Source organism: Canis lupus, chromosome 7 (assembly GCF_003254725.2).
Source record: "Canis lupus dingo isolate Sandy chromosome 7, ASM325472v2, whole genome shotgun sequence".
NCBI classification, from domain to species: domain Eukaryota; kingdom Metazoa; phylum Chordata; class Mammalia; order Carnivora; family Canidae; genus Canis; species Canis lupus.
Window position 1 is genome coordinate 57,374,408 of NC_064249.1, and position 15,232 is coordinate 57,389,639.

General features: G+C 33.4%; 1 protein-coding gene across 1 annotated transcript in view; it reads left to right on the forward strand.

The window, feature by feature from the left end:
• TRAPPC8 (trafficking protein particle complex subunit 8) overlaps window positions 1-15,232 on the forward strand; it is an 87,736-nt gene that overhangs the window by 15,951 nt on the left and 56,553 nt on the right. Inside the window, 9 exon segments of the mRNA XM_025429230.3 lie at window positions 45-134; window positions 1,351-1,525; window positions 4,479-4,530; window positions 4,532-4,633; window positions 6,951-7,044; window positions 7,680-7,936; window positions 8,276-8,391; window positions 9,095-9,245; window positions 13,773-13,873. Coding sequence (XP_025285015.3) covers window positions 45-134; window positions 1,351-1,525; window positions 4,479-4,530; window positions 4,532-4,633; window positions 6,951-7,044; window positions 7,680-7,936; window positions 8,276-8,391; window positions 9,095-9,245; window positions 13,773-13,873 — 1,138 coding nt within the window.

A 15,232-nucleotide genomic window follows, 5' to 3' on the forward strand; every position in this document is an offset into this window, starting at 1 on the left:
TTTTATTGAGGAATTTTAACAATTTTATATATTGTTCATTTTAGCTACTACTCCATGGTTTGAGTCTTATAGAGAGACCTTTCTTCAGTCGATGCCAGCATCAGATCATGAATTTCTGAACCACTATTTAGCATGTATCCTTTGACCTTTCTGTTTGCTTAAAATGATATGTCTTAGAAGCTGTTAATCTCAGAAATAGTTCTGTGAGGGCAAATTTTTTTTTTTTAAGATTTTATTTATTTATCCATGAGAGATACAGAGAGAGAGAGAGAGAGAGAGGCAGAGACACAGGCAGTGAGAAGCAGGCTCCATGCAGGAAGCCCGATGTGGGACTCGATCCTGGGACCCCAGGATCATGCCCATGGCCGAAGGCCGGCGTTAAACTGCTGGGCCACCCAGGGATCCCTGAGGGCAAAATTGTTGAGAGGACATGGAGAATGGAGAAATTATTTTTAATTGATGATGCTTCAAGTTTTTATTGTTTTTGTTAAATAGCATCCCAGATACAAGACTGGTTGTGATAAATTATTTTTTTTGTACAAAGTAAGAATACTGAGGTCTTGCGTATTTTTTTTTTCTCTCCAGCTCAAGTATTCCACATTTAGTAAGTTTCTAAGCCATTTTACAGAGTAAATTGTCAGTGTTAACTGCTTTTGCTGATTGCCTCAAAATTAATTGCATGTGCAAAAGCTCATATTTAAAATTAGTTTTCCATTTTTTTAGTAACCTGTTTTATAGCTGTTAACCTCTTCTGACCATTAAGGCTTTTTAGTTTGCTTTTTTTTTTTTTTTTAAGATTTTATTTATTTATTCATGTGAGACACACAGTGAGAGAGAGCGGGGCAGAGACACAGGCAGAGGGAGAAGCAGGCTCCATGCAGGGAGCCTGACGTGGGACTCGATCCTGGGTCTCCAGGACCATGCCCTGGACTGAAGGTAGCGCTAAACCGCTGAGCCACCGGGGCTGCCCAGCTTTTTAGTTTTCTTAATGAAGTTGCAGAGAGAAGTTAAGAGGTAGGATAGAATATGAAACTGCAGTGAGATGGAATGGAGAGAAGTAAGATTCATCAGAGTTGTTCAGTATGTTGATGTATAATTTTGATATTGTGTCTTTTTATGTTCATGGATTTCCTTATATATGTAAATGACCTAAAATGTTAACAAAAAAACCCTTAAGATTTAAAATCTTGAATTATTTGGAAATGTTGGAGGAATTATTTTGATTTTGCAGCAAAATATATGAAATCAGATTTTTTTTAGCTTGAAAAAAATCTCCTTAAAAGTCTATTTTAATAGGATAATATTTATCATTTAGTATTAAGTGATAATTACCTTAATATGGTTTACAAGGTATGTTGGTAGCATCATCTAGTGAAGCTGAACCTGTGGAACAATTTTCAAAGTTATCACAAGAACAGCATCGAATTCAGCACAACAGTGACTATTCTTATCCCAAGTGGTTTATACCAAATACACTTAAATATTACGTACTTTTACATGATGTAAGTGCAGGAGATGAACAGAGGTAAGCTTTATTTTTTTAATTTTAAGTTTTTCCCTGTTAAATGATAAAACATTAGTTTGGACATGGCTTGTTTAAATTTTAGATGTATTTTTTTATCTAAGAAAGTGGAAGTTTATTAATAAAACATTCAACAACTGTCATTTTATGTTAGATTTCACATGCTTATTCACACTTCTCTTTCAGTCTATATTTCCATTACTTCAATCTTTGTACAAAAGTGCCTGCCATTTTACACCTGTAGGTCTTAGCAGTCATTTCTTACTTTATTTTTATTTTTTTAATTTATTTATTCATGATAGAGAGAGAGAGACAGAGAGACAGAGACACACAGGCAGAGGGAGAAGCGGCTCCATGCAGGGAGCCCGACGTGGGACTCGATCCCGGGACTCCAGGATCGCGCCCTGGGCCAAAGGCAGGCGCTAAACCGCTGAGCCACCCAGGGATCCCCCATTTCTTACTTTAAATTATTTCTAATTTTTTTTCTCCTTCCCAGGTTTCCTCTTACTTTTCACTTCTTGACTGTTTTTTATTTTTTTATTTTTATTTTATTTTTTTTCAAAGATTTTATTTATTTATTCATGAGAGACAGAGAGAGAGGCAGAGACACAGGCAGAGGGAGAAGCAGGCTCCATGCAGGGAGCCCTTTGTGGGACTTGAAACCGGGTCTCCAGGCCCTGGGCTGAAGGCGGCGCCAAACCACCGAGCCACCCGGGCTGCCCTTTGACTGTGTTTTAAAGGCATTTCTCTCTTCACTCTTCACCCTCTTGTCACTTTATATTTTTAGCCTTGATATTGTCACAGTCTCAAAAACATCCATACATTTCTTTCTTATGTGCTCTTCAATAGTCATTATTAGTGAGTTGCCATAGTCCTTTTATCTTTGGAACAAATGATTAACTTATCTTTAACATAAAGTAAGTCTTGTAAAATAAGATAACAAGAAATGTTTTATTTTTATGGTTTTGGAATTTAGACTTTTGATTCAAGATGTGAGTCAAATTAACCTTTTGTTTCAAACTGTTTTTGTGATATCCCAACGTCATTTAGAATATACAAATAATCATTTCTTGCCCCTGTTCTGAGCGCATACCATTATCTTTTAAATAAATGTCCTTTCTTTTTATTTATTTATTTTTATTATTTTTTTTGAAGAATTTTAAAAAAAAGATTTTATTTATTTATTCATGAGAGACACAGAGCGGGGGGCAGGGGGAGAAAGACAGAGACACAGGCAGAGGGAGAAGCAGGCTCCATGCAGGGAGCCCAATGTGGGACTTGATCCCGAGACTCCAGGATCATGCCCTGGGCTGAAGGCAGGTGCTAAACCGCTGAGCCACCAGGGATCCCCTGAAGAATTTATTTTCTTAAATAAATCTCTACCCAGGGTGGGGCTTGAATTTACCACCCTGAGATCGATTCACTTGCTCTACCAACTGAACCAGGCAGTCATGCCATAAAGTTTCCTTTGTAACCAAAAAATTTTTCTGAGGAATAATTACTATTTAGGGTTTTTTTTTTTTTGAAATCATAAACAGTCTGTAGTGCATGGATAAAGTTTACTATGTAAGTAGAAATAATTTAAACTGGCTATTAAAATTAGTTTCTATCAGTTGAATATGGTATATGTCTTCTAGTTGAATAATTGTAACTGGGATATTTAAGTAATTTAGGTGTTAGATTAGTTATTTATATGTTTAGCAGTATCATTGTTAAAGTGAGTAGTTTATTGTATTTAAGTGTGTATACATAAATCATAAATACATATATGCTTGTAGCTGTTTGAACAAGTTTATAACTTCTGTTTATCTTGTCTTAATTTTATAGTATATAAATATGATTTAATAGTTTGTCATGTTTGTTACTTGTGTACTACTATATTTTACATTTGAATATAAGATTTTCTGGATTTTTCTGGTTTTTTTTGGCACTAGATGGCTAATTGACTAAAAAGATGCTGTTTAAATTAGGTTAGCTCTCTGTATTAAAATTTCATTTTCCATCAGAATGTACTGTTTGCTCTGAGGCTGTCTTATCACTTGAATGATCTTTTCACCCACCAACTAGCATAGTTAGAGCATGGAAATAAAAATGCTTTTTGTTGCATCTAAGATGTAACTCATGGATCCGGCTATTATAAATTTTGCAAGAAAAAAAGTGGATTTTATGTAATAAATATCTTGGCTACTCTTCTTTTTCTCCTTTTCTTCCTTTGTCTTAGAAGACAAGTAAGGGAAGGGTAAACCGTGGCAGTGAAAGATGTTTTGTTAAATACTTTTCTGTTTTCACACTCATGTTTTTTGATAAATGTGTGTTATCTAAGATGGAATTTCTTTTTTTAAAAAAATTTTATTTATTCATGAGAGACAGAGAGAGAGAGAGGCAGAGATACAGGTAGAGGGAGAAGCAGGCTCCATGCAGGGAGCCCGACGTGGGACTCGATCCAGCGACTGCAGGATCACGCCCCGGGCCGAAGGCAGGCGCTAAACCGCTGAGCCACTCAGGCGTCCCTAAGATGGAATTTCCAAAAGTTTATTTCCCAAAGCCTGGTTCTCATAGTTGAAAGAGTTTCTGATCTATAAGTTTGAAGCCATTCTTTGGAAGTTCACAGTGCACATTATTAGCAAACGGGAGTCTTAGACATGGTCTTCTGGCTTTGTTTACTGTGGTTCTCCAACTAGTTTGACCACCAGAACCCTTTCTTGGGATAATGGAGTGTCTTGCAAAGTTTTATTCTGTGAAGCACGTTTTAGAAACTCTTCTTTAAGGTGATATCCAAGCTAGCAAAATTACAGTTTGTTTTATTTTATTTTATTTTATTTTTTTTACTATTTTATCTCTGATTTTCTGTTCTGCCTTTTTGGGGGATTATTTTTGCATTTATTTTACTATCTATTATTGCTTAAGGTATGCCTCTCCATTTACTACAAACTTTGTTTCAATTTTTTTATTTTAGAGCTGAATCAATTTATGAAGAAATGAAACAGAAATATGGAACTCAGGGTTGCTTATTTACTTAAAATTAATTCTCGAACATCTAATCGAGCATCAGATGAACAGATACCAGATCCTTGGAGTCAGTATCTCCAGAAAAATAGTATTCAAAACCAGGTATATGTAAAAAACAACAATGAAGCAAACCACAAATGCTGTATTTCAGTTTTACGACATAATGGCATAACTGTAGTAGAATTTTTTATGTCTTCGTTTAACTGGTAGAATTGTTAATATTTGTGGAATCTGGCTAGTTCTGATCCATTGGCATGTGAGCTCTTAATTCAGTGGTTTTAAACACTGTTATAACTAACACATGATCCCTACGCATACTCCTTTCAGGTATATAATATCAGTGTTAATTTTAATTAATCTTTTCTGAAAAGAGGAAAAGTGACTTACATAAGAATTGAATTAGATTGGCTAGACATGTAGAGAATAGAATTTTTTACTTGTACATTTAATTCCTTATGAATGCTTACAGTCAATTCTTTATTATCCACATGCTCTGGGGTTGCCTTCCTTCATTTTCAACATGCTGTTCTTATGGCCACCTTTTGGAGCTCATACTTTTTAGGTGGGTGGGCTTTTTTCCCTAACTTTCCTTTAATTTCTTTTCCTTCTGAATTTTGAGGAAGTGTTACTTCTTCCTAATTTGCTCCTTTCTTAATCTAGAATTCTAGACTAATGTTAATTGTTGTCTGTTGGTTGAAGTGGGTAGGTAGGTATAAGGGTTCATGGTCTGTCAAACTTTTTAGGTAGAATTGTATGCCACTTGATGGTAGTCAGATGCCACTTTCCCATGCTTCGTTCAGATAATCAAGAGTTGACTGCTTTCTGTGTAGAAGGGGGAGTTGTAAGTAAATGGAAAATGTATCTATTTTGTACCTTTAAACTACATTGTGTACTATGTGATAATTTAAAAAAAATATCAGTTTATAAAGTTTATGTAATTTTTGGTATCCTAATGTCAGTATTGTTTAATAATCTGTGATTTGCCTTATTTTTCTCTCATATGGAATTTTTGATCCAGATATAGGGCTATACTGATATTTACTCACTTTAAGAGAATGCTGGAGAAAACAGAAAGAAAAAAAAAGAACGAATTGGATATGACGGAATTTTATTTTAAAAAATGGTCTTTCAGGGTCACACTCAGAATAGGAACAATATTGGAAAGAGGAATTTAGAGTCTAGACATCTTAAGGAAGGGAAGCATAAGTCAGATTGTCCAACTTGAGAACTTTTTTTCTTTTTTTTAGATTTTTAAAAAAATATTTATTTATTTACTCATGAGAGAGAGAGGCAGAGACAGAGGCAGAGAGAGAAGCAGGCTCCACTCAGGAGGTCTGAAGTGGGACTCAATCCCAGGATCACACCCTGAGCCAAAAGCAGATGCCCAGCCACTGAGCCACTCAGGCGTCCCCAATTTGAGAACTTTTAAACAGAAGACAGAGGTATCAGAAATTCTATAGCTAGAAGCCCAGGATTGGAAGATAGTTTTTAAAGCTTAGCAAATCTAACCCTCTGATGTAATCCTTTAATTTTCTTTACCAGTGAACAACCTCATCTGGTAGTCACTCTCTTCTCAAGTGAACTGTACCATGTCTGAGCAACTGGAGAATCAACCAAAAATTTTCTCCCTTTGCTTGTACTCGTTTGTCCTTTGGGACTAATCAGTTTTTCATTAAGTCAACTTTCAAAATATAGAAGGATAGTTCTCATGTCCCCTTTTTATTTTTTCCAGGCTAAATATACCTAGTTTTTTCAACTCTTTCTTGCATGGTGGTTTCAGACTGTTTCTTGTCCTAATCACTTTTATCTTAGTAAGTTCTCGTTTATATACTTTCCTGAAAGACACTCAGAATAATACCTCAAATTTACTACTGACAGAGTCTGGATATTTTTAAGTTTTTTTGTTGACTGAGAAACCAGTGCCGTTGTACAAATAAACATCACATTGGATATTTCTCCAATACACTATGATGTACGCGAATTTACTCCAACCTATTAATATTGTATCCATGACCTAGGAGATTCCATACCATCCATCTTCTTTTCTCCTTCCTGGCTAGTAATCCTCTCTCTTGGCATTTATTTCTCTCTTTGATATCTCTACAGGTATTCTCATTTGGTCATATACTTAACACATGTAAAAGGAAAACTGAGATAGAGATCATTTGAATTCGGAAGAATTAGGGTAGTAGATTGAATGTGAAAGTAGAATGTGAAGGTAGAAATATAGTAGGTGGGGTTTGGAATTACAAGATACATGGAAAAAGTTAACAATTTAGAGGACTGGACAGAGTCTCGCTAAAGCAAATAAATGAGGCTTACAGTTAACAGAAAAACCACAGTTGTTGATGGATTTGGTGGTATCTTAAACATGATTAATTAATATAATTGCTAATGCTTTTTTATTTTATTTTGATAGGAGTCATATGAAGATGGCCCTTGTACTATAACTTCAAATAAGAATTCTGATAGTAACTTGCTTTCATTGGATGGATTAGATAACGAAGTCAAAGGTCTTGATATACTTTCTCTAAGTTCTCTTTTGATTGAAAATATGTACTGTTCTCAAAGCATGCTAATCCTTACAGATAAAAGATGGGAGAAATTTTCATAATAAAAAAAAGAAAAGGACAAAATAGCTGTTCCTTTGAAGAATTTTTTTAAATCATTTGAATTTGATGTTTTTTGACATTTGAAAACTTGTTTTATAAGAGTAATATATTTCTTTTGAAAAATTTGTAGAAAGCAAGGGGGAAGATACTGTGTGCAGCATTTGTTCTTCCCAAAGGTGATATGATTTTGAGAGCTTTATTTCTGTATTTTAAATTACAGTTTTGATAGTGATAGCTCTAAAATTTTTTTTGTTAAAAATTTTCTTATTAGCTGTGTTACTTAAAATGATTCTTTATGTTAACAATGTATTTTTCTTTTATTATATGAATTTTTAAATTTCTATTATGTGTAACAAGTATTAACCCAAGTCCTGTAATTTTAGGAGGGAAAATGTTAATGTTATTGTATCTTAGAGTTATATACAGAAATATAAAGGGTTCCAAGATGTTCTTTTTTTTTTCTTTAGCAGTATGGTAGTAATATCACAATTTTCTGTTGCATTCTGAGAGTAAAAGAAAGATCTGTTTTTCAGTAGATGGCTTACCAAATAACTTTAGAGCTCACCCACTTCAGTTGGATTCATCCAGTGACCCTTCTAACAGCATTGATGACCCAGATCATGTAAAATCTGCCTCATCATTACATGAAACAAAGAAAGCAAATACTGGAATTATTCATGGTGCATGTTTAACGCTTACTGATCATGATAGAATTCGACAGTTTATACAAGAGTTCACATTTCGGGGCCTTTTGCCACATATAGAGAAAACAATTCGGCAATTAAATGATCAGGTAAGATGTAATTGTTCGGGTTAGTATTTTTAAACTTTCAGCGAAGAGTAAACTTGGGATTATAGTAGTGTAAATTAAAGTATTTGGATTTTTTTTTTTAAGATAGACTAATATTAGGATTTATTGGTGTCACTGTTGGTGATGAAATTGTTAAATCCTAAAAGATACTTATTTACACTAGGGATATTGCCAGCATATGAACAATTTTCTTTAAATCAATGTTGTTAAAATGAATATTTGCTCACTACTAAAGCTTTTTAATTTTTATTTAGAATTTTTTCTTTTGTATGTAAAAGTAAAATATTAAATTCTCATTTTTGTAACAATCTTTTTTGGTAGCTAATATCAAGAAAAGGTTTAAGTCGATCTCTATTTTCTGCAACTAAAAAATGGTTTAGTGGCAGTAAAGTTCCAGAAAAAAGCATTAACGAGCTGAAAAATACATCTGGATTGCTGTGAGTAAAACATTACTGTTTTTGTTTTTCCTGTGTTTAACTCTGACTGTTCGACTTTGTGGTTTCCAGCAAAAAATGATAATCTTTTTAGTTTTTTAGTTTCATATTGGTTAAAACTTAGGTGGATAAGAACAGTGACTATAAGTTAATTTAAAAAAAAGTTTTTTAGACCATAAAGTAATTGGATATCTAAAAATAAATAAGAATTGGGAACGTTCCTTGCTTTGGATCTCTTTCCCTGTTTGCAAAAAGATGAAATTAGATTAAGTATTCATTACTAACTCATCTGAATTAAAATATTGTGATCTAGCAATTATGAATCCCGGCATACATTTAGATAGTTTTGTTTAATATAGTCTTGTTGTAAGGGAAAATAAAATTCATTTTGGGTTTTTATGTTTTTTGTGGTTATATATAAAATGAGTCACCTAGAATTAATCATTTGCTTCTTAATTTGACCACAGAGAAAATGCTTGCCTGCTGTTGAGATGTTCTTAGTATAAAGCTGTAAACTATATAACCTAATTGTTTTCAAATATTTCTGAGAAATAACAGCCTCTTGTTAGAAATAGAATTCTTGTAAGACCAGATTAATTTTCCTAATGTTTTAGATAGTTTAGCAGCTTGTTAGACATATTATAATATTTAGTGGTTTAGAGGTCTAACTTACAAATTACTTTTTTAACTTATTTTATATTTACAGGTATCCACCGGAAGCACCAGAACTTCAAATCCGAAAAATGGCTGACTTGTGCTTTTTGGTGCAGCATTATGATTTGGCTTATAGTTGCTATCATACTGCAAAGAAAGATTTTCTTAATGATCAAGCAATGCTTTATGCAGCAGGTGCCTTGGTTAGTGTTCTATAATATTATAGTTTCATACTTCTGTTATCATAAATGATTTAGAGATTTCTCTTTATGAAATGGCAAGTAAAATACTTAGGGATAAAGTTGTACTTAAAGAGGATATAATGCTTTATACGTTTTGAATTAGTTTATACAGAATTGATGGATTTTCCTCAACCTAGTATATGTAAGCATGTCATATATGAGAGTTGATGTTTTAGCTTTGGCTAGCACCTTTTAATTTTTGTATATGTCTTCAAAATTTAATTTGAATTTCAGTTATTACATTGAGTGTAACATTTTTTTAGCAGATGCTTTTGGACCTATTGAAAAATCTTTTAAAATTGCTTAAATGTTTTTTTTCTGATATATGACTATATATCAGTTAAGAATGTGTACATTGGTGTGAGACAGACTCATCTGAGGCAAGTATTGAACATCTCTAAGCCTCAGTTTTTTTGCCTGTTAAATGTAAATCCTAATGGCATAGGGTTAGATAAAGTATAAGGCATGTGATGTGTATAGCACACTGCTTTGTATATAAAGAGCTGTAAGCATCAGCTATGTTAGTTTTTAGAATTGATTGGTAAACCTTGGTATCTCAAAGAATCTTCTTTTTTTTAGAGAGCTCAAAAGCGAGTAGGGGGGAAGGGCACAGGGAGAGAAGCCCGACATGGGGCTACATGTCATGATCCTGAGATTGTGACCTGAGCTGATATCAGGAGTTGGATGCTAAAACTGACAGAACTACCCAGTCGCCCCCAGAAAGAATTTTCTTCACTTGTTTGCCTTATAACATTTTAAGTTTTTTAAGAGTTGTCATGCATATATGCATAATCTTTCTGTGTGTAGAAAAGAGTAAACACTGTTCCTTTCAACATCTTCACTTTAAAAATATATAAGCTTGTAAACAAAAGTGTGAACAAAAATGCTTAAGAATAAATATTTCATTGGAAATTACCACATTTGTTAAATAATTGCCATTTATTTTGCATTTGTTTTAGTATTATGTATAAAACTAAAATAGGTAACTTAAAAATGTAAAGCTAAAATGGCAAAATTACATTTTTCTTTTTATTTCTGCAATATTTTTAATGAAAAATGTCTTCCAACTTTTGAAAACCTTGTTTAGGAGCTAAAATCATTATGAGTTGAAGTGCTTGAAAACTTACATGAATTGTCCTTGGCTAGACATTCTGTAATCTTTTATTGTAGTCTTTCAGAATGATGATTGTGTGAATATGAAATCATAAATACTTAATGTTATTTAATAAATACTTTACAACATAGATGTGAATTTATAAAATTATACATTATGTACGTAATTGAATGTTTGTATATAGGTAGAATCTTACAGAGGTATGGCAAAAGATTTCTGTAGGTTTATGGTATGTAAGCTTTTTCATTTTTATCTACAATCTGATAAATACCATATTTAAACCAATTAGGTGGAGGTGTTAGTAGCAACTATATGAGAGAAAATAGTTTCACACTGGAGAATAAAGTCATATTACTATAACATAATATACAAATACTTGAAAATCCTTGTCTGTAAAAGCTGCTTTAAAAATACCAGGCCTTGGAGAAAAATAAGGTTGGGACAGTTCTTAAATTAGGGTTGGGACGTGTATCTTTGAAACTAGACTACAAATAAAAAATATGTTTGTACCATGAGAGGTGATCTGTGTAATCTAGTGAGGCCACACCAGCATGGCTAGAAGCTACCTCAAGGAATAAAAAACATACAGAAAACCAGTATGTAAATAATAGCTGGGAATAGAAGGTGGGGGAAAGTAGCTCCTAACCAGTGGAGGTGCCATGAGGTAGAACATGGAGGGAAGTACAGCTGCCTTGAGCCAAGAGCTGTTCAAAGTGTACTTCTCTGGAGAGAGGGTCCATGTGCACCAAAGTGTAGGTGGTCATTTTCTATTTTCTTAAAATGCAGATGAAAAAAGCTCCTGCCTATGCAACAGGTGAGCTTAGGGCATGTTTCTTTCCTGCTGAAGGTTATAATCTTGTATTTGCTATTTTTGATCCCCTTGCCTAAGAAAAATTATAAATGAATACAAATTCTTTTTGTACTGATAACCACTTTCCTATTTACCATTCACAGATCAGCTAATTTAATAAGGTCAGAACAGACCATACTGCCTTTTTAGTGGAAAATTGAAGACATTTATAGTAACTTAAAAGTTAAAATATATATCATAGCAAAACCAGTAACAGCCTTTTTTTTTTTTTTTTTAAGAGGAAGAGAGTGCATGTGAATGGGGGGAGAGGCAGAGAGAAAGAGAGGGAGTGAGAATCTTAAGCAGGCTCCTCGCTGAGTGCAGAGCTCGATGTCACAATCCTGAGATCATGACCTGAACTGAAATCAGGAGTTTGGACACTTAAACAACTGAGCCGTATAGGCGCCCCAATAATAGGAATTCTTAAAGAAATACTGTTTTTTTTTTGTTTGTTTATTTGTTTTTTGTAGTTTAATCTGTCTTAACTACTTTAACTAACTGAAGGGTAAGGAGATCACTCCGGTTCTTGATGAAAATCATGTAAAAAGAATTAGTCCATATCAAAGACTATAACACATGATTTAATGGTTGATTTTTGAACATCATATGGTAACTTGGGGTGATCATTTTGAATGTTCTCACCATATCTGTAGAAATTATGTCAGTTTTGTTTGAATGTATATTGATTTAATATTTCTTGCAGAATTAAATTAGAAAGTAACTTAGAATTTGGGGTCATATTTTTCTTACAGGATTTTTTCTTAGGTATCCTTTTATTAATGTATTGATATGTAATATATATAGTTTGTATAAGGATGTGTTTTTACAATACACTATGCTATACTATACAATCTATATATTCATTAGATAATTGCTTATATGTATAGTATAGAAATGTGCATTTATTATATTTTTAAAAATTAAAGTAGTTAAAACTTGCTTCAGAGCTGTAGTATATTTTGTCTCATGGATATAAAGTATTTTCATTCAGTTTATTCATTAAATTTTGAGCAAATACTGCTGGACACCAAGGATAGAAATGCATTCTGAGACAGATGGAGTTTATATTGTCATGGAACCTATAATCTGTCAGGTTAAAGGTTTTAGTCGTTCTCCCAATTTTTAGATAATTATTTGTATTCTTTTCTATTTTAAAAAGTGTTGCAGAGAAATACTTTTCATCCTAAAAGTGGATTGGCATTAACAGTTTATCCCCCAATTTATGAAAATTTCTTTCATTTCTAGTTAAATTTTTATTGAAACTTGGTCCATAAGAGGACATAGTAGTGTATTTTACTAAGAAAGTCAGAACCCCGTATTTGAGTCTTCGTTTCTCATTTCATTAGCACTATTGTATGTTATTTGCATTATTAACTAAAAACATAGGTACTCACAATAGAATAGCTTTTTAAAAAAAATAATTTTTAAATTTTTACTTTAAGATTTCATTTATTTATTTAAATGATTATATTTATTTATTAGAGAGCATGTAAGCAGGGAGGGCAGAGGAATAGGGAGAAAGAATCTGAAGCTGTCTCTTCACTGATCAAGGACCCCAACATGGGACTCTATCCCATGACCAGGAGATCATGACCTGAGCTGAAACCAAGAGTCAGATGCTTAACCACTGAGCCACTCAGGCGCCTCCAGAATGGCTTTTATTTTTTATTTTTTTTAAAGATTTTATTTATTTATTCATAGACACAGAGAGAGAGAGAGAGAGGCAGAGACACAGGCAGAGGGAGAAGCAGGCTCCATGCAGGGAGCCCGATGTGGGACTCGATCCCGGGTCTCCAGGATCACACCCCAGGCTGCAGGTGACGCCAAACCACTGTGCCACCGGGGCTGCCCTAGAATGGCTTTTAAATGTGAAATAAAAAGACCTAGAAAAGTAACAGAAATATAGCTCTAAGAAATGGTCTTTTGTATGGTATAGGATATAAACTAGAGTGTGTAAATAGTTGAAAATATATATAGCGTCAGTTGTTGTGAGTTCTGTTGTAATGTTCTGATGCCAGTAATTTTTTTTTTTTGATGCCAGTAATTAGAAAGAGATGTACTTTACCTTTTTTTTCTCTATATGGTCCTGTTTACTCATGAGAAATAGGGAAGAACAGGGAGGAGGTAGTAGAATCTTAAGCTAGGTGTACTTGGTAGTTAGTTGTATATACCATAATTCAAAGTGTTTAACAGGTCTTTTTGAAAATCTTATTTAAATACTGAATGACAGACTTTTTGACTAGAGAATTTAAAAACTAAAAGCATATGAATAAGTTTTTCAAGTCTGCATTAATCCATGAAATTCATAGGTGTGCATACTGAATGACAGAGTATTTGACTAGAGAATTTAAAAACCAAAGGCATATAAATAAATTTTTTAAGTCTGCATTAATCCATGAAATTCATAGGTGTGCATATATAAAAAGCTCCAGCAAACTTCAGTCCAATTTTTAGGCTTCCAAATCTAAACTATAAGAATATTTCTCCTTTTGAAGTATAGTATAAATAATGTCTTTTTCTTTAGGAAATGGCAGCAGTGTCAGCTTTTCTTCAGCCAGGAGCACCCAGGCCATACCCTGCGCATTACATGGATACAGCAATCCAGACATACAGGGATATCTGCAAGTAGGTGACTACAATGTTTATGTTCTATCCATTTAGAGGTAAATTTAGTGCTTATATTGTTAATTAGGTATAAATGGTTCTTTGTTTTTCATGCTTTAAATTTAAATTAGCTCCCAAATTAAGTTAATATACTCAGACACAAGATGAGGTGATTTTTTTTTTTTTTAAACTAGTGTTTTATTATGTCCTTTCTTTTCCTATTTTGTTTGGATGTGTGGTTAGGAATTTGTTATATGTAATGTTGAGGTTTATGTTATAGAAAGGGTGATTTCATGGTGCAGACATTTCTAACCTAAACTACTGTTACGCCAAGGGTTAGCCACTTTGAACTTTTCTTGTTAAATAGGCAGAATGCAGAGTGTTATATAAAAGCCCAGATAAGTCTGGCAATCCAATTTTGTCCTCCTGTCTGCAACAGACTGTCAGCTTTTTCTAAGTCTACACTTACTGTGTGCAAAAAAATTTACCTTGGAGTCTTTGTACTAAGTTACCATAATTGATAAGATTTATCATCAATTTAATATATCTTTTTGGATAAATGAGAAATACTACATTAATTATACATATGCATTTTAAGAAGCTTCCTGGTCTCAGAAATCCTAAAATGTAAAAGAATTTTCTTAAAATATAGGAAATGCAATATTAGTTTTACAATGCCCTCGTAGAATGCCATGTTCCACTTTTTTTTTAAAAAAAATATTTATTTTAGAGAGCGTGCATGCATGCTGGAGTGAGTGGGGGAGGTGTAGTGGGAGAGAGGGAAGAAAAATCCTAAAGCAGACTCCCCACTGAGTGTGGAACCCAATGTGGGGCTTGATCCCAGAACCTTGAGATCGTGACCTGGGCTGAAATCACGAGTGGGCTGCTTAACTGACTGAGCCAGGCACCCTCCACTCACTTTTTTCTTTTTAAAGATTTAGCTATGCTCCACTTTTTAACTGGCCAGATCCTATTTATCCTTAAAAGATTTTCTTAAATTTCTTTTATGATGTCATCCCTTTCCTTTCTCTACCCAAATTATGGTGAATATCAATTGTTCCCTGTTTGTTACCTGTTTGATATCAGTTTTTTGTTTTTAGTAAGGATTGTATCATGGGAATACTTGAATTTATAGCACTCCCAGTGCCTGACATAAATGGATTTTAAAAAATTTTATTTTTAAAAAGGTAAGATTTTTTTTGGATACCTGGGTGGCTCAGTGGTTGAGCATCTGCTTTTGGCTCAGGTTGTGGGCAGGGAGCCTGCTTCTCCCTCTGCCTTTGTCTCTGCCTCTCTCTCTTTGTCTCTCATGAATAAATAAAATCTTTTAAAAAAATATATGGATATTTTTGTTAAAAATTCAAAATATGTTTTTTGTAC